Consider the following 20,350-nt stretch of genomic DNA (forward strand, 5'->3'; position numbering starts at 1 on the left):
GTTTATTTTTATATTTATAGAATCCGTTGGTAAATGTAATTATTTCTTCCTCCTCATTTCCTCTCAAAAGAGAATTTAAAGAAGTTCCTTTAAGTGGCTAGCAATGTCAGAAGCAGAGTAACCACATGCCTGTTGCAGTTAATCTTAGGTACAAATTCTCCTAAGCTGTGCTTTATATAGAGTGAGTGGGTTTTATTTAGAAATGTATGTGTATATACATATATATGCAATTACAATTAATGAAAAAAGAGACCATGAATTTGAAAGAGAATGAGGAGGAGTATAAGGGAGGGTTTGGAGGGAGGAAAGGGAAGGGAGAAATGATGTGATTATTTTAGAATCTCAAAAACAAGAGGGGAAATTTAAAACAAGACAGTGGTTCATTTATTCTAATGCATTTGCCAATATTCCTTTTATCTGCTTGTCTTTTTCTATTCTTGAACTCTCAGGTGACTAGGTCATTGCTATTCTTAGTAACCTGGTAGGATCCCTAGGGATGATTCTAGTTCAACCACTCTGAGGAAACAGCTCTGTAAACAATATTGACCCCCCCCAGGGAACCATCAAATCCATTTACACAGATACCAGTTGTCACAAACTATTTACAAAGCTAGACAGAACAGACTTTCCCAGCTTCTCTGAATTCCTATTTGATTCTAGCCACCTTATCACTTCTGTGTGATAGTCATGATACAAGTCTTAGTTTGGGCTGTGAGTTTTCATTTCTTGGGTAACATCAGATACACATTTCTGTGCAACTGTGTGGAAAATGTACTCAAAAAGGATCTTAGAGCTTCCTCTTCTAGATAAGGAAATGGTATCATAATTTGGTTTATTTTCTAGAGTGAAGAAATCGATTGTTTAAACACATTGGCACTGAGCCTGTTGGCAATACTGATATGTCCATAAGTAAAATAAGAATTCTTTCAATCATGAAAACCATCCATTGAAATGGTACCTCAGTCCACTAGAGAGAGATGAGGTCTCCAGCGCTTGTATTGTAGCTAGCCTTCCAATAGGTATTGATTTCAAAAGGTCAGCATCAATTCCACTCGTTTTGTCCAGACGCATAACTTCCTTGGCAATAGCAATGCATGGTATTCAGAGGAACACCTTGTAGTAGCTATCCAGAATATTTCAGGTAGTTGCAGGAGAAGTTAGCACAACAGTGATAACATTAGCTAGTAATAATAAAATTTCAAAGATACATTTGAAATGGTAGGTATCTATGTCCTTGTAAAACTATGGTCACAGAAGAGCAAATGAAGGCATGATAATAGTTATAAGGATTTTCCTGTTGCTTAAAATTGAATAAAGAAACCAAGACTTCATAGACATGAATTATGAAAAAATAGTATTATCTAATCCCATATGGAGAGATGAATTTAAATAATGTGAGATCAGTTAGCCATAATGGCAGAACAGCTAACAATGCCATTGATTAAACACTTAATATGGAGTACTAAAGAGAGCTCCTATTTTAAACATGGGACAGAGGGAGAGAAAGAATTTTGATAGAAGGGTTTTATTTTCAAATTTCGTATGCTCAGAGATAAGACTTGGTTTAGAGTGGACATCTGTCTTTTGTTGAATATTTATCTTTCAAACTGACTGGCTTCTGTACAGAACCATCCTACAACTTCCCTTTGGTATCACTTTATTGGCTTTTGTGTTCATGTTTCTACACAATTCTCTTAGAATTGATTGGTAGTACAAGTTCAGCTTAAGCTTTTAGTAGCTTCATCCCACTATCGTCTTACAACCCCTTTCCCCTGGGATGGAGAGTCTGGGGAAATAATGACCGAATTTAGACTTACTGTGTGCTAGTCTGTTCTCATAGTTGGAGAGGGCACTAAGTCAGAAATTGTTTATTGTAGGGTTTGGATAAGGTAAGTAAAATTTGACAAAATGCACTGTGTTAATTAATACCTTAATTGTACCCAAAAGCCAAAGTACATACTGCAGTATACTCTCAAATGTTTCAGGGAAAAAAAAAACATGATGTATGGGCATATAGTTAGATGAGAGAGAGAGAGAGAGAAAGAGAGAGAATCCTACTGCCACTAGCCCACCCTTATGATAGGAGCATGCCACTTAATGCAAATTAGGATTTGTCCCCAGGCTTCCCAACCCTATGTATTTCCTATACTGTGGGATGAAGTGGAGTTGATTCACTAAAATCTTCTCCTGAGGGCTATTTTGCTGCCTGAAGCCTGTTCTCGCTTCAGCTCAGAACCAGAACCACATGCTATATATAGAGAGATCTATCTGTCTATGTGGGTTCCTGTCTATAGATATATCTACATAGATAGATAATATAGAAATAATTAGAATATAGTCACATCATTTCCTTTTTTTCTTCCTCCAAACCCTTCCATGTACCCCCTTGTACTCTTGTTTTATATATATGTATGTATGTATGCATGCATGTATGTATGTGTATTCCTAAATACATAAATGCAAACTACTCAATGTGTATAACATTACATGTATGTATAAGTTTACAGTGCTGACCATTTGGTTTTGGTTAACTAATTGTCATGATCATCACCAGGGAAGACTATTTCTCCTGCTCTCTGTATTTCTTAGTTGCCTGTAGTTCTTTGTGTAGGATAGAGGCCTCATAGGTTGTCCCCATCCGCTTTAGCTGGCCTATTGTTATCTTTGTTCAGCTCATGCTTAGGAAGTCATATTGGGAGTGTTGGGAGGCTTGATTGGTGTTGCTTCTGACATTTCTAGGAGCTACAGCTTCACAGCGAACTCCTTGTTCCTCTGGCTCTTAAAATATTTTTGCCTGTTCTTCCACAATGATGCCTGAAGAATAATTTTCTTAGGATGTTTTTATTCTTATCATCTGTCAACTTTTTGATTGCCAAACTAACCATTTGTCAGTTCATTTATTTGCTTCTTGTGGAATATTATTTTAAGGTGTGTTACTTTTATTTATGTTGCATTTGTTTAACTCTGTGAAGCTGTGTTACTGTGCCTGTCTAAAACACCTGGTGGTCTAATAAAGAACTAGCCAATAGCAAGGCAGGAGAAAGGATAGGCGGGGCTGGCAGGCAGAGAGGATATAGAGAGAAGGAGAACTCTGAGGAAAGAAAAAGAAAATGGAGAAGAGGAAGAGTAGCCAGAGAAGGAGAAGGATTCCAGGGTCCAGCCCCACAGCTACACAGTGAGCCATGGAGTAAGAGTAAGATTTACACAAGTCAGAGCAAGGGAAAGGCCCAGAGGAAAAAGGTAGATGGGATCATTTAAAGTTAAGAAACTAAGCCAAGCTAAGGGCAGGCATTCATAAGTAATAATAAGACTCCGTGTGTGTGAGAGTTATTTGGGAGCTGGGTGGTGGGCCCCCCAAAAAGCAAAAACAAACAACAACATTTCTATCTTACTTTTTCATTTTTGGAGCAAGTACCTTTGTAAAGTTTTCCTAGAGAATAAATCTTGAGTAAGCATAGATCTTCCATATAATCAGTTGTATAGCCCAAGCCTGGTCCTTGTTACATTCAAATATTAAAAATCATTACATCGTTTTCTCATCATAATTGTACTAGAGTCCTTCACAGAAGTGTCTGTTCTTCTCTTCTATTTGTTTCCCTAGTACACAGCCACAGGGTACATTGCACTATGTGGTTTCCACAAATGAGTATCAAAATACCAAATAAGTAATATAATTTAAAAAATCAAAATTTCCATAGAATGGTTGAATACTTTTATAGAATAATGTAGTAAAGAAGAACATTCGAAAAGCCTTTCCAGTTTTTAGCATGAATTTGAAGAAATAGTGTTTGCCATACTGATTTTTTTTTTTTTTTAAATAAAGGAAAATGCAGAAAGGCAGGTGGGAAGATTTTATAAATCAGCCTTGTTTACTCTGAAGTAAAATTAAATTCTCAATAAAAGAGTATAGATAGTTTGGTTTGCAGAGCAGACTCCAAATGTCAGATGAACAGTTCAAATTAGGAATCTAAAAGGTTTTATGACTGAACAAAATTAGAAATAGAGCTAACCCACACAGCATGGGTTTCTTATATATATTAAATGTTTCAAATATTAACTTTTGAGGGTGTTTTTTGGAGGGAGGGGGATAATATCAGTACAGGGTCTTACTCTGGAGCCCAGGCTGGTCTGAAATTCACTATCTGACAAGCCTCCTGCCATAGCCTCTAAACTATTAACATTTTAAAACATTTTAAAATTAAAATAAAGAAGTCTCAGAACTGGGGGCTTTGTGGCTGCTCTTCAGGGTTCAATTCCCAGTGCCCACATTGTGGCTCACAACTGCATCTTCTGTTTTAGTGGGATCCGACACCCTCTTCTGCCATTCATGGGCACTATGCATACAGTGATGCACAGACATACATACAGGCAAAACACTTACATAAAATTAAATAAAAAATATTAAAATAATTAAAAAGAATGTCAGAAGTTTATGCATTTATTTTATGATTGCTCCAAATATCAGAACTACTAAAATGTAGGAGGAAACCAAATGCCCTTTTATTTGTAATCTTCTATATCTCCTCTAGAAGTTTGGAATAGAGGATGGTTACAGTGAAATACTGGTGATTTATGAAGAATTCAAGGGTCTTATAATTTAATAGGTTAAACCAGCAGGAAAATAGCAACATAGCTATCAGAAATAGGGTTAAAAAATGAAACAACTACAATAAAAACAACATTAGGAATACAAATTTGGATGGAGAAAGATGCTGAATTAAACCTAGAAATACGTAAGTATGTAATTGGACCAAGTTGTAGATGGTGTTATAATTGGTCTTAAAGGGCCAGAACTTAAAATCTAACACAGTTGGTGTGTTATTGTCATAGGAATCTGGGAGCCTTTGTAACCTCGGGTCTCCTGGCTTGTCCTGCCCCTTTTTACAGAGTCTTTGTTCCTCACAAACAGCAGAACAGCATAGACTCTGAAGTTATTTTTTAATGAAATGTCTCTGAAGGCCGTTTTTATTATGTATGTAATGATTTTAATAACTATAATTACTTTCATTTGATTTACTTATAGAGATATATATTCATGTTATAAAGCACAATCTACTACTAATAGAATGTCTCCTTAGTGCCCCTAAAATTCTCTCATTTAGAGTGTGAGGATTCCATTCTTATGCCAGGTACTGTAGGAAAACAGAACGGTCAATGAGCATATAAAGCAAACCATGAAAGAGTTCTCAGATCTCAAAAATCAACTATGACTCTTTAAATATAAGATTTCAGAATAATACTATGTTGAAATGTCATGGTTATTTCATAGCATGCAGTTATGATACAGCATTTCTCTCTTATAATTAATTTCTTCAACAAACATAAATCAAAATAATTTACCAAGAGCAAGTGATTTGTGATGTAGCTTCCATTTACCAATATGAATAGTATATGGACTTGAAGTTATTATTGTCTACAGTTAATACAACCAAAAAATCAAATGAAGTTTCACAAGAGTTACTGTTTTTTGTATACTAGTTTCTTTGTATTTTAATATTACTTTTGAGTCTCTAGAGGATTTTATGTTGGCAGATTTCCTCTTACATCTCCTAGACTACAGAATTATTTCTTCTGGAGTTAATGAAGTACATGTTACAATCAACAGTTGTGCCTTTCAATCCTAGGAATAACAGAGTTGATTATTTTTTTTTTTGTTTTTGTTTTTCAAGACAGGGTTTCTCTGTGTAGCTATGCGCCTTTCCTGGATCTCGCTCTGTAGACCAGGCTGACCTCAAACTCACAAAGATCCACCTGTCTGTGCCTCCTGAGTGCTGGGATTAAAGGCGTGTGCCACCACCGCCCAGCAAGAGTTGGTTTTATATATGTTTATATATTATTTCCTCCAAAACTTTACTATGCCATTAAATATAGTTTATCTCTTTAAAATAAATATTGCTTAGTGCATGCAACTTAAATAATTTTTGAGATATAATTAAGCATACAAAGTGTATTTTCTAATATATGGTATGTATTTGATGACATTAATGTTAAAATTATTCTTAGATCCATTTTAATAGTATGATGTTATTCAAATAAGCCACATTTACTGGTATGTCAAGTACTTAGTTAAGCCATTGATATTTTATTTACATTGTATAGACAAGAAAATGTTGTGTTAAATAACTTGTACAGCATTATACACTTATTAAGGCTGTAATTTCCCCCAGGCAGTCTGAACCATAGTTCCATCGTACAGTATTGATTCATTATAGCCATATCCTTATTGCTTGCTAATTTGAGAATAGTGTGTTTAAACCAATGGTCCTTGCAGCAACTGTAATCATTTAGGCAATGTAAAAAAAAAAGAAGATAATCCTTCTCCCAGAGGCTTTGATTCAGTTAGCACAGGTATGGCCTGCTCTGCCAAGGTCACAGTGTGTAGCCTCATTTGTAAGCTATTACCTTAAATAGCTTCTGTAGAGGGAAGTGAAATGTGGATGACAAATGCTGGCCTGTACATCCTTAATCGACTACAGTAGAGTATGACCAGTGCCTATGAGGTGTTTTCGTAAGAATGTTCATTTGACTCAGCAGTTTTCCTATGTGGGTCTCTCCTTTCATGTATCATATACTTTTCTTTTAATGCAGATACAACCATTGTCTTGCACAAGAAGCTTCAGTGGGTATTGAGAGTGCATTAGTAGATGAGCAGCTGACTATGAATTCTGAGCAAAACATGTGTGAATTAGGCAGTGAAGTCACATCTGAGGACCTGGAAGTACCAGAGAGAAACTCTAGCAATTTACAGGCCATTGGTCCTTATCCAGATGAAGGGCCATCTACAAAGTGCAGGTGCGTGTTGGTTTCAGTGTTTAATCTAAATGGTGAGAATTGGAACAACATTTCTTCTTTAATACATTGTCCCTCTCCTTCATTTTGGTGTCAGATAAATATAATGCATCAGTGACTTAGAAACAACTTCAGTACCCTGCAAGGGCTTTCTATTACTTCCATAATAGGATGTAATATGTCTAGACAGCTGAGAGCAGCAGCACAAGATGAGTTTAAAGAAAGCAGTGAAGTTTGATTCCACCCCAATATTATTTTCTTTCACTCTTCTTGATGGGTATAAGGATACTTGTGAAATTGATATGAGAGATTATTCACCAAAGCTTAAACCTGCTCAAAGATTTTTTTTAACATAGCTCTCTGTTCTTTGTTTGGGATGATATGGATACTTTTATGGTCAACCTGTACTCCATCTACCTTTTGTCTTTCTTATTAATTTACATTCTGTAGCATTAAGTCATCCAGTGTGGAGAAACCTGTGTTTATTATCAATGGGATTATGCTACTTTGATAATTAATCATATGCAGCAAAGATGACATTAGAATTGAAAGTGACAGCATAATTCTCTTTTCATATTTTCTAGAGCACTATTTTTTAAAAGTTTTTTGTGGGGTTGTTTTTCTGTTCAGAATTACTCAGTAAGATATATTCATTGATACCAATACATAGTAAAATCAGTAACTGTATTATAGGTCTTCTACTGCAGAATAATGCTTCTGTACACTGGTTTAATAAAACACTGATTGGCCAGTAGCCAGGCAGGAAGTGTAGGTGGGATAAGCAGACAAGGAGAATTCTGGGAAGAGGAAGGCTGAGTCAGGAGACACCAGCCCGCCATCCAGGAAGCAACATGTAATGGCACACAGATAAAGCCATGGAACAAGTGGCGACATATAGATTAACAGAAATGGCTTGAGTTTAAGTGTGAGAGCTAGTCAATAATAAGCCTGAGCTAATGGCTGAGCAGTTTTAATTAATATAAGCTTGTGTGTGTTTACTTGGGTCTGAATGTCTGTGGACCAGATGGGACACAGGAAAACTTCTGGCTACATTCCCCTTAGTGTCAGATTCTTACTTAAATACAATTTAGGGTTTATTTTAAGCTATAGAGGCAAGGATGATGGAAGCATGGATAAACATTGTTATAATCATGTAAGAAAGGTAAATGGTAGAGCTTATGTTTCTGCTGAGAGATTTGTAGTATAATTCAACATGAGAGCATGGTAATAGCCCTATATTCACTGACCATCCCTGGACTCAGTGCCAAAGACTGGCTTAAGTAATACTACACCCATCGGTGTTGGCATATTTAGTACCATAACACCAGAAAACAATCTATCTTGTTCTCATCTCTTCTTTATACTACTTGGTTACTGGTTGATATCACTGTTTTATGGAATATGTTTACCATTAAGTCTTTGGGGAATGGATATTGATTTTAATGTCTTCCATTTAATAATGAAAATATGAATATGATACTGTTTTAATAAAATTGGGAAAATGATTGTATCCATTTTCAGGAAAGCAAAAAATATAAGTTGATCCTAACCAGAACTGCAAATGAAGACAAAAGTGTACAGGTTAAGTATAAACCAGAGTCTCTTTGGGATCACTATGTGCTTTCTACAAACTTTATTTCATCCACTGATAAATTGATATATCTGTAAATTGATGTATTTATTGTTTTATAGCAATCATACTTCAGCTACATAAAAAGTTTAAACTTAAATATTTTTACATATTTATTTTTAATAAGAAATTCACGTGATTTGTGAAATCCTATATATAAATTATTTAATAATTCTCTTTATTATAGTATACTGGAATGTGGAAAGAATGATATGAATTATGAATCTGTGATTTCTCATCAAGTTATCCCAGATTTAAATGAAGAGACATCAGTAGCATATCTTCAAAGAGAATTGGAAATTCTCAGAACAAGCAATAAAAAGGTATAGAAATATAAAATGTCTAATTGCTGTAAAGAGTGTCTTAGCTGTTGACTATTTCATTTTTCCCTGCTGTCGATTATTATTCAGTTTTATTTTGTGTTTTAATGCCTCCACAGTCGGTTTGTGTTGTCTTGCCATCCAGATATGGTTCAGTTAAGTGATTGGCTATAAAAATAAGCTTTTTTGGTTTCTGTAATATCACTCATTTTCCATAAAGCTCTGTTAATTTATGTTGCTATAAAGCAAATATTCAAATTTCACTGTAGTAAAACTTGGCTTTAATGTTATGGAATGTGGGTTATGTTATCAGCTATTTTTATGCTACTTTGTTAATTTTCTTCATTTTTATTAGTATCTATGCATTCTTTCACTTCGGTAATATATGTAACCAAACATCAAAGATGTTAATGATGTTATACGCCTTGTATTCTGTTATACTGTTACATGCATCCAGCTCAATATACGTGTCATGTTTTGTTTCCTCCTGTTCCTCCCCAACATCCTCTGGTCTGCACATAATTTATTAAATGATGCTCACTTTCTTTTAAAAATTCTGTATAGTTTTCTGATTTTAATATTTTCATTGTCTGACAGTCAGACTGGAGCATGAATGTTGTTTCTGAGGGAAAGCACACAGATGATGAAAGTCCAGAGAGGAAAGGAAAGAGAAAATGAAAAGAAGCATTCTGTATGAGCATGAGATACTTGCCATACTTTGATTTAGCACTTTATTATGTGCCAATTTGACAGGTAACGGTGTCAATTTAAATGAAATATGAGGCAGTAGTACAGTCAGATTTGTATCTTACATTAAGATTATTATCTTAATTGATTTTTTTCTAAATATTGGAATTACTAAGAGAAGCATAAACCTACAGCCCATTTTTCATTTTTAGGATCAGTAGAATCCTTTAGAATTCTTTGCTTTAAGATACAGGGATGAATAAAACAGCTTCTGTAGTAGGTGTTTTTAGTAAATACTGTTGTTCCTGTTTTATGTCTGTATGCACATATACAAATACATATGGCTTATAATTTTTTACATTATTTCTGATAGTCACTACTTAGAGAATATATTGCAGCCTGAACTTTTCCCCTGAGAGTCAGTGTGTTTAAGCAGTTAAGTCTAATATTATATAAAGATTTAAGAACAACAAAATCTTACTTTGGAATTAATTATGTATGGAAGGCATTTATCAGATAAGAATAATTTTTTTCTAATTTGTTTTAGCTTCAAGAAAAATTGACTGAAGAAGATAAGGAAAAGCGAAAATTAAAGCTTAAGTTGGAACTCCACGAGAAAGCAGCAGAGGCTGAAGTTGCTGAAAGGACGGCAGGTAGGAGATGAGTGTTCATGGTAAGCTAGAAGGTGATTGTAGGATGTGAGCTGGTGGATACTAGCTCATTGCCTTGTTTGCCAAAGGAGGAGAAGCTTTTTTTCCCTTTTGGCTGCTTAGAAAATAGGTGGCTTTAACATCCTGGTACTGGTATTAGTGAGGGCTTTACCTGTATTCACACTGATTTGGGCATTAAATGCATTGTTAACACCATGTCAATCCAATCACAAAAAGGTTGTTTGTTTTGTTGGAAGGGCCTGAACAAACAAGGGGAAATAATGACTACCAGTGCCTCTACCTTTCAACCAGCAGTTCAAATACCACTTATTGTTTTAGCTCTTGGAGAGGAAATACTTCTCCTTTGTATTAAGATAGTTCTATATTCATTACCAATGGAGACCGACATTCGAATAAAAAAAAAAAAAACCGTTTTATGCAGTTAATAAGTTAACATCTGATGATGTAGATGATGACAGATAGTGTTTTCCCTGAGATTAAAGTGAGAGGTTGCCACATTTTAATGTTGTACATGACTGCCTTACATTTTGGAAACGGCCTTACACATGTCTTTGAGTGGAGCAAACTTTCAAACGTATCGGTTCTTCAAACGAGTGGTCACTATCTGCGTAGTCACTGCAGCTCTTTTTCCCTTGCACTGTTTTCCTGAGTTAAGCAAAGTGAAAATTTGTAAAATGATAGACAAGCATTTAGAAGTATTTTAGAGATTACTTGTTCAACAATTTTATATTTTATGAAATTATTTAATGATTAATTTCAAGTTATTATTATGTTTTACAAACTACTTAACTTAGTTACATATATAAAAGAATTAGGGGATTTTAGGTCAGAGAGATGATTAATACAGTTTATTTTCAAAATATTAAATGGATGGTAATTCTAAATAAATATGCCTGTGATAATGTAATTAAGATGAACACAAATAAATAATCTAATTGAATTCTGGATGGCAACTTTTCTATTAATGACAAATAACCATAAATTTTTGTTTCTTTTTGATAGGGAAATATAACAATATATTTTAAAGAAAATGAATAATACATTAAAATGAAGTTTTGTAAAAATTATATATATTGCTAGGACAGTACTGTAAGATTTATTTTGAAGTATATGCATAATTAACTTTCTGTATGTACTACAGAAATAGTTGAATATTTGGGGGACTATTCTCATATAGTAATGTAACTAAGTAGCCTGTCTCTTGAAGAGACTTATTAAGCAATAATATTTACTATTTAACTTTTGAATTATACAGTTCAGTATTGTGTTCAATACAATTCAAATATTTATGTATTGTTATGTATTCAAGAATTCTTGATTGACACTTTGAGTAATATATACAAAAGTGGAAGGAATTTAATTGTTCTTATTAGTCATGTATTTCCCATTCATAACAGAATATTGTTTTACTATATGCAAGGTGTTTTAAATGTCTTATTTCCACCTAACTGATGAAAATAGCTGGATTGTATAGTTTCACTGAAACTAGCATTGGACTCAAGAGATTAAAAAAGAAACAGGGAAAACCGTTCACTGATTTGAAACTCTAAAAACTTTGATCCCTGGTTCATTCTTGAAATTTTCATCATTTCTAAATAGATACAAAGTTTTAATAAACTCATATTCAACCTCATATGTATGAAGTGCATTCCAAAGCAAAACAGTAGGCAGTAAAAGCAATTACATCAGCAGAGTAATAGAAAGAGAAGCGGTGCAGGACTCTGATTGCGTGCTAGTGATGCTTTGTATCTTGTAACACAGAAGAACCAATCATCCATGGAAGTCTAGATGTTTGTTTTTATTACTGTACTTCACATTTTTATTTCAAAATGTCTATTTGTGAAGTATAAGATGAATGTACATGGATCTATTATAATGTTTGTAAGCAAAATATTAATGTTTATAAAACAGCTTCCACAAAAAAAGTAAATATTGCATGAACACCAAACTAAATGCTGGAAAGAGAAATACAATGCAAAAATACTTGTAGGTTTAAAATTTGTTAATATGTGGCAAATTATCCTCCTATTAGACATTTTCTTGGAGTATATAAAATATAAAAATTTGTAAGAATGTTTTTTGTGTAGTTCTGATTATAAGAATATTAACAAATCTCATGATGGAATTGTTAAGTAAATTTTGATATACATTCATGTTGTGAGATGTGATACAATAATTATGAATTTTTCTTAAGTAATATTTGATGATATGTAAAAACCTTTTATATCTCAAAATTAAGTGAAAGAAGTAGTAAGAAAATTGCATTGATAACATTATTATGTTAAAAGAAGCAATATTTATGCACATATATTGAAATGAAAGACAAATTTGTTGTTCTTTTAATAAAGCTGAGCTGAGATTTCCCAGGACCCTGGTAAAATCAGGTGTGGGTCGTGTGCCCGGAGTGCAAGTGCTGGGGAGAAGAGAGGAGATCCCTGGACCTTGCTGGTCAGACAGTCTTGCCGTCCATTAGTGACCCTGTCTCTAAAAACCTAAGACCCAGAGCAATAATGGAAAACACTTGACAGAGCTTCTGGCATTTACCTACCCACATCTCCATTAATGATTTATTGTGAATATACTTTAAGGGAAGTACACTGAAAATTATGTTAGAAAATTTGGAGACAAGGGATTAGATTTAAGAAAAATTGCTAATGACATGTATATATTCCATAGCATTTTACTAAATTGTGAATCCAAAGTAAGAGAAATGAAGTAGAAAACGTTGGGGTTCACATAACTGTAGTAGACCTTCATGAATGCTGTTATTCAGCTTCCTTTGTTTTGCTGCTCATTTCTTACAAAGCGTGGACATTATCACTCTATGTGTTCTGAGGAGCATTAGAAGCTCAGTTAAGCCTACTGGCGGGTGGTGTGTCTTTCCTTTCCCGCCGTTCAGGAGTGTCCTTTTCCTCACAGTCATTGAGATTTTCCTAGAGCCTAACTAACAAGCTTCATTACCAATCCAAGGACTGTATCTTGAGCCTTCATTATGAACTAGATACTGAGTGTATGTCAGAAAAAAAGATAAAGATTTGAACCGTTAAGCATTCCTTTTTGGCTTACAAACACGTTTCAGTCTCAATACTTCGAAAGTATACTGGTTGGAGTTGAGTGTTCAGACTTGGAGCTGGATCCCAATGTTTTCTCCTAGGTATAATGATAGTCCAACTCAGCACTGGTTAAAACCTGGTGTAGGTGGCTTTTATTTTTAGGCTAATGCTTATGAAGTGATGAACTCATAGAAGGCCTCAATGAGTAACACCACATTGTTTTCTGGGGCTGTTCATCAAGTGGACAACATTACAATGCTTATAACAGATTAGTAGAGGCATAAATACTTGCCCAATCTAATAACAGGTAGTGGCTCTGTGTTTCTTTATACCCAGTCTGTTTTACAAAGAGTTTATTTGTATTTATTTGAAATATTATTTATTATTTAATTTGACTACCATAGCTTTTCATTTCCCCTGATTTTCAGACTTACACTTTTAAAACCTCAGGAAGTTTGTTAATATCTGTAAGAAATTAGGTTTGGCCCCCACCACCAGCTGCAACACTCACTCGGGAGAACAGACCTTGTACCTTGCCTGGACAGCACAATAGAGCCAGTCCTGTCTGCGGAGGTGTGAGTGAGGCAGCCCTGAAGGTGTAGGTATGGGAGAGTAACTTCTTACTCCAGTACTCGTCTGTCCTGCAGCTGTGTGGGTGGTGAGAGATGTCCTCACCCCCACCCCACCGCCCAACCCCCCAGCCAGCTCCCATCAATGCCCCAGGCAGGTGGAAGAGCAGTACATGAGGTCCTCATAAGAGCTGGAGAGCTGTCACTGCCCCTCATCAGATGTAGCACTCAGGAGAATGGCCTCTAAACCTCTCCTGGTCAACACAGTAGAGCTGGCCCTGAAGGTGTGGATGTAGGAGAACCAACCTTAGGGCATGAAAGCAGGAAAAATGTCCCCACCCTCTGGAACACTCGCCCTGGTGGTGGAGACAGGGGAGAGCTGGTAGGATGACCAACCCCACAACTACCCAGCCCCAGAACCAGGGTTCTGGTATTGGCCCACACCAACATCCACTGTATCTGTGATCTGCTGGCACATGGAGGAGGGTGGTTGGTCTTGCGGACCCAGGGCTACAGGATCTCCACAACACTGGGAAGCAACAGAATGTCCAGGAAGAGTCCCAGTGAGGGCCCAGCATCGATGGTGTAGCAGGGACCAGGAGCCTCAAACCAGACCAATGATTCTTTGTGATGAATGCCTGCATGTAAAAATGTATGGATAAAGGGATTTATTATATAACTCACTGTATCACACTACTGTTTCCATGATGACATTTTCCCTGCCTTCCTTTCTTTCCCTTAAATTTTATTTTTGTTTTATTAGTGGTGTGAGTGGATGGGTGTGATTGAGAGGCATGATGTGAAAGACCCAAATAATAAATTTTAAAAAAACTGAAAAAAAGAAAAGAAAGAAAGAAACTAGGTTTGGTGGTGCAGACTCCTAATCATAGCATTTGGGAGAATCCCAGTTCAAAATTAGCCTGAGTTATATAAACACCCACCTCAGGGGAAATTAGATGACTGCCATAAGAAAAGAAAATAAAATAAAAGAGAAATGTATAGTCATCAGGTTTTACTTAGCTTTAGAGAAACCACCCCATAAGTTTAAGAAATGTTTGTTTTATTGTTCCTATTGAGGACTTCTTATTCATTTTGACTTATTTAAATTTCACACATATATAATATTATTTGAAAACATCATTGAATGTGTATTTTAGAGGAAAAATAGCTGAAATAGCAAATATTTACATTTTTAAAGTATCTCTTTTCAACTAAAAAGACAAAGTCGCTAAACTCCAAACATTTTAAAGATTTTCTAATTCAGTTGAGGATAATAGTAAGACATAAAATTCTGTTCCCTGATTGCATCAACTAATTTCTTTTATGTTAGTGATGTGTTATTAACTTCTAAAAATATGTTGTTCAATTTAATCTTTTCTCTATTCTAAAATTTCTGTGGCATTTCCTGGTGCTTATTGTCTTTTTTGTAGTATTCTTGTTATTATAATATGGATACTATGAAAATTTTATATAACAGTATTTTTCAGTACTATTTTACAATGTTTAAAATATCATTATTTCTTCAAAAGCTTTATTTTTTATTTCTTAGAAGCTTACATTAGAGCCTCTGCTTTATGTGTTAGTTATTTTTCTTTCTTGAATGTCATCCATTAAAGATTAGCTGTGGAAGGTTGAAGCATGGAGAGATTATGAATGACAGAACAACTCCTGTAGAATAATAATCAGTTTTTGGTATTTAATGCTGTTTGACTTTTGCAGACACATTTCTTATTAACCTTTGGTACAAAGAGAAATCCAGGTTCCTGATATCTCATGGAGAAGATGAATTTGAGATCCTCTTCCAATTAAACTGAAATAAAGACAATATTGGATTTTAGCCAAATGATCTCCTTAGTTTTTAAGTCTCATGTTTATAAATCTATCATCTGTCTATCTATCTATCTATCTATCTATCTATCTATCTATCTATCTTATCTTACTATATTTTAACATATAATTTAATGGTTATATATCTCACCTAACTTACTCGTATTTGACAATGCAATGCAGTCACAGTGCCTTTTCTCTTTAGATACAGATTCTTGTCTGAACAGCTCATTTAAATTAATTCACATATACAGATAGTTCATTTTTACTACAGGAGAAAATGTAAATTTGCTTTTCTGGAGAGCCTAGAAGTTTTGTTGTGATTTTTAAGAGGATGAAAACATAGTCCTTGAATCTTACAACCCCAGTTTTTCTGTTTGGTGACAATATAAATGCTTAAAATGTAGATTTCATATCCCCAGATGTGAAGACTCCCAACTGGGTAATGTGGAAAAATAAAAGTTGTGCCACAGAAAATAGTGACCTTTTTCTCTGGAACTCACATAAAGGTGGGAAGAGAAAGTCAACTCTACAAAAGATTTTCTTTAACCTCCACACACACCCTGTGACACAAACAACTTTGCATATATATAAACATAATGGACACACACAATAATAATAAAATTTTTTAAATTCATAAAATGTTGAAAAATCAAATCCACTCGTAGGAAATTGTAATAGTGTTCTGCAAAAGCAGTTCTGGATGTTTTGCCAGCGTTGTGATGCCACCAAGAGAAGCATCAGGCAGCCTGGAGTGAGGTTCGCATGCTTGTTTCTGTCCTGAGGCAATCACCACTTTAAAGTTTTTGACAAACATTTATGCTAAGGAAGGTAAATTATATGTGTAAAACACATATCCATGGTTAGGAATGTTCATGTCATCATTTCAATGGAACAGTTATCACATTTGCAAGGACACCCTTTGACATCATTGTGTCCCCCAAAAGTTGTTGACCCTCATGTAAAGCTGCAGCAGTAGATATTCAGAGAATTGGAGATTTGTTTATAAAGGCCTACCTTTTACAAGATGTTTTCTACATAATATGTGTTACTTTGGATTTGGGGATGCTGATTGTCTTCAGTGGAGCATTATTGTGAGAAATTCTGATTTCTCTCTCTTTAGTTCAGCCTGTTATATTTAAATAGCCACCACACAGATGTTACAAATAGATACTTCTCTCTGAGAAATATCAATCTTTCAGGTTATGTTGCTTACAGAATAATGATCCAGTGTTTAAACTAGAATATTTTTCAATACACTGTCTCTTTCCTACTATGTTTTAAAAGTGGTATGAAAACTGTAGAATATGGGTTTGTCAATAGACGAGTTCTGCTAAGAAAATATGTACTCTGCTTTGACTCAATAAACTCATACTTAGTATGGTTCATCCTCTTCATATTTACTCTTGCCCATATTAGAAAACAATTAGCTTACTAAACAAATTTGAGTATTTGGTAGTGGTGGGGTAAGGGTGATCCTCTCTGAATCTTCCTCATTTGAGTAAGAATTATAGGGTATTTGATAACCATGTTTAAAAATGGAGATATCCAAATATTATTGTAAACACCCAATGATTTGTTTTACCTACAATATAAGTATTTTACTTGGTTGGCTTACACAGTAGCTAATAATATTTGTTAATGTAATTTAACTGCTGTGAACCTTTACTGAACAAATATTGAAATTTATTCAAGTCAAAGAAAGAATCTCTAATGACTTTTGTTAAAGCTTCTATTTAATAGTTAAGGAGAAAAGTTTGTATGACATACGAGATGCAATTAACAGTAGATTTTACATTTAATAAAAAGAAAGAAGCATGCGTATTTGCTTTATTCATTCCATCATAATTTGCATTAGAGCTGTGGGTGTTTAATGAGCAAATTCCAACTAAAATGCTATATTGATTTTCTAGTGAACTTTGTAATAGTCATCTACCTTGGAAAAGCTCAGTGTTTACAATTAAGTTTTCTTTACTAAAAATATTTGAGAGTTGCATATTGATCCTTAAAAGTACAGAATTCTAGAAAGAATTGGGTGATGTATAAACTCCCAAATTCACATATAACCTAAAAGGTATTTTGAAATGACCATTTAGTAATGCCTTAATTTTGAATACATTTGTTATTATTCATATTAACAGATTTAATGTTTAAAAATTCTATTTGTGTGAGTGTTTGGTCTCCATTTATTTTTGTGCACTCTGTGTGTGCTTGACCTCTCAGAGGCCAGAAGAGAGCATCAGATTACCTGGGACTTGAACCACCTGATGTGGATACTGAGAACCAAACATTACTCCTTTGAAAGAACAGAAAATGCTCTGAACAGATGAGCCATCTCTCTAGTCCCATAACTAGATTTTGAATGTGGCATGTATGTGTGTTTGGAGCATTTTAAATTTTGCATTCAAATAGCTACTTGTTAATCTTCAAATACACATCTAGATACTTGGATTTTTGAATAGTCTTATAAAATTAAACCTACTTTTGTTAATCATACAGGACCAAATAGGCATTCTGACCGCTAATCATAGAGATGAGTAGACAATCATTTTATCAGGTACCATATTATGTAATATGAAGTACAGCATACAGTATGTGAACTGTCTGTATTGTTGGCTCATACAGGGGAACATGAATTCAAGTCCACCTTGAGCTACATAGAAATATCTTGTCTAAAGAAATAACTTAGATTTTATAACAAATCTGGTCACACTTTATTTGTATTAATAGGAAATTTTCAGCAGAAAAGCTGTTGGTATTTAAAATGTAATGTGTATTTTATATTGTATGCTAAAATATTTAGGGTGATATATTTCTGTGATAATTTGTAATTTCATCACAAGTTTACATCCTGTCTGGCTTACATATTGCAAGTAGTGTATAATAGAAAAATTAGAATAACATGGTACTTTGTATGAACTGTCTCATCATGGTGTACTGCTTGCAGTGATCTACAAATAAGTTTTCTTTTTGCCTCTATTTCTTATTTTGCCTGCCACTATAAAATATTGAAAAGAAAGAATTTTGAATTATTTTTACATATAAATTGTCAAAATTAAAATCACACTTAAATTTTTAGATTTGCTTATTTTATGTATTTGAGTGGTTTTGCCTGCACAAATATATGTGCACCATATGCATGCCTGGTCCCCACAGAGGTCAGAAAGTAGACATGGATACCCTGGAAATGGAGTTTTGGATGATTGTAAACTACTATATGGGTGTTGGGAACCAAACCCAGGTCCTCTGCAAGAACAACAAGCACTCTTAACTCCTAAGCTGACTTTTCCACCCCCAAATCAAATTTTAATTGCTTTGGAACTAAGTCATATTATGAGTATGTCTGTTAAGTGTTTTGGCAGTAGTGGAATTAAAGTATTATTTGTTTATGATGCTTTTTATTTTTATTTATTTGATCAAGAACTTTTTGTCTAATTTAAAAACAGTAACAAGTGACTATATTACTGTCCTTATATATACTTGCACTATGACTAAAATAGTTTCAGATGTTTACAAAAACAATGTTGCTGAACTTTAGGGAAGTGATGCTCAACAAAATATCTTGTCATAGACTATGCTGCTTCTATACCATATAAGACAAGTGTTTCATTTTTCAAAGCTATTGAAGGTTATGGTTATGGGAAGACAGTTGTTTAGTATTAGAAGGAAAAGTAAATATTTTGGGTACTGCCTCCTGAATAGAAGTTTCTGTCAGAATTGCAAATGACTTGATTCATGGTAGCAGAATAATATAGATAAGGCCAGCTACACAACAGGAGAAAATGGGGGAGCTTAGGTGATGTGACAGTGCCTTTTAACACAGAGGTTCTCAACCTTCCTAATGCTGGGACCCTTTAATACAGTTCCTCATGTTGTTGTGACTCCCCAACCATAAAATTATTTTTGGTGCCGCTTCATAACTAATTTTCTACTGCTATGAATTGTAATGTAAATATCTGACATGCAGGATATCTGATATGTGACCCCTGTAAAAGGGTCATTCAGTGCCAAAGAGGTTGCAACCCACAGGTTGAGAACTGCTGCTAACACCTGTTAATTAGTGTGATATGTTATGTAGACAATGGCTTTTCCACATGGATTTTTATATACTGTTTTCATGTTTTTCAGACAAAATATTTCTCATTTCTGTCTTGACATTTCCTTGATACATAGGGAAGTAACAATAGCTAATTTAATATCTAAATTTTAAGATTATCTGACATCCTCTAGATTTTTATTTCTAGTACATTTGTTTAAAGGTGTGTGTGTGTGTGTGTGTGTGTGTGTGTGTGTGTGTGTGTGTGTGTGTGTGATGTCACATGTGTTCAGGTGTCCTTGGGGCCCAAAAAAGTGCACCAACTTCCTGGCGCTGGAGCCATGGCAGCTCTGCGCTGCCCAATGTGAATGCTGCACGTCTGTGGTGACTAATCTTGATTGTCAACTTGACCACATCTGGAATCAATTAAAACCTGTGCAGCTCTGGATACTTGTGAAGGATTTTCCTTTATTGGATCATTTGAGATGTGAAGATCTACCTTAAATCTGGGCCACAACTTCTGGTACGAGCATATATAATATGCCAGCAAGTAATGCCTGCATTAAGGCCTACTTCTTTGGAATTCCAACTTATACTGAAGACCAACTGAGACATCCAGCCCTTTTACTGAAGAAGTGTCAGATACTAGAACTTTCCATTGGGAGACAACCATTATTGGACTAACTGGACCATACTCTGTATTGCATTCTAATAAATCACACACACACACACACACACACACACACACACACACTCTGACACTCTGTA

General features: G+C 34.6%; 1 protein-coding gene across 6 annotated transcripts in view; it reads left to right on the forward strand.

Moving 5' to 3' along the window:
* Nucleotides 1-20,350, forward strand: part of Mipol1 (mirror-image polydactyly 1) — a 310,896-nt gene that overhangs the window by 77,787 nt on the left and 212,759 nt on the right. For all 6 annotated transcript variants that reach the window (XM_036206363.1, XM_036206364.1, XM_036206359.1 and 3 more), the window contains exons 2-4: nt 6,589-6,792; nt 8,607-8,742; nt 9,974-10,079. In XM_036206363.1, coding sequence (XP_036062256.1) covers nt 6,659-6,792; nt 8,607-8,742; nt 9,974-10,079 — 376 coding nt within the window. In that variant the 5' untranslated portion in view covers nt 6,589-6,658. The remainder of the gene's footprint in view (nt 1-6,588; nt 6,793-8,606; nt 8,743-9,973; nt 10,080-20,350) is intronic.

This window comes from Onychomys torridus, chromosome 14 (genome assembly GCF_903995425.1).
Source record: "Onychomys torridus chromosome 14, mOncTor1.1, whole genome shotgun sequence".
Taxonomy (NCBI): Eukaryota; Metazoa; Chordata; class Mammalia; order Rodentia; family Cricetidae; genus Onychomys; species Onychomys torridus.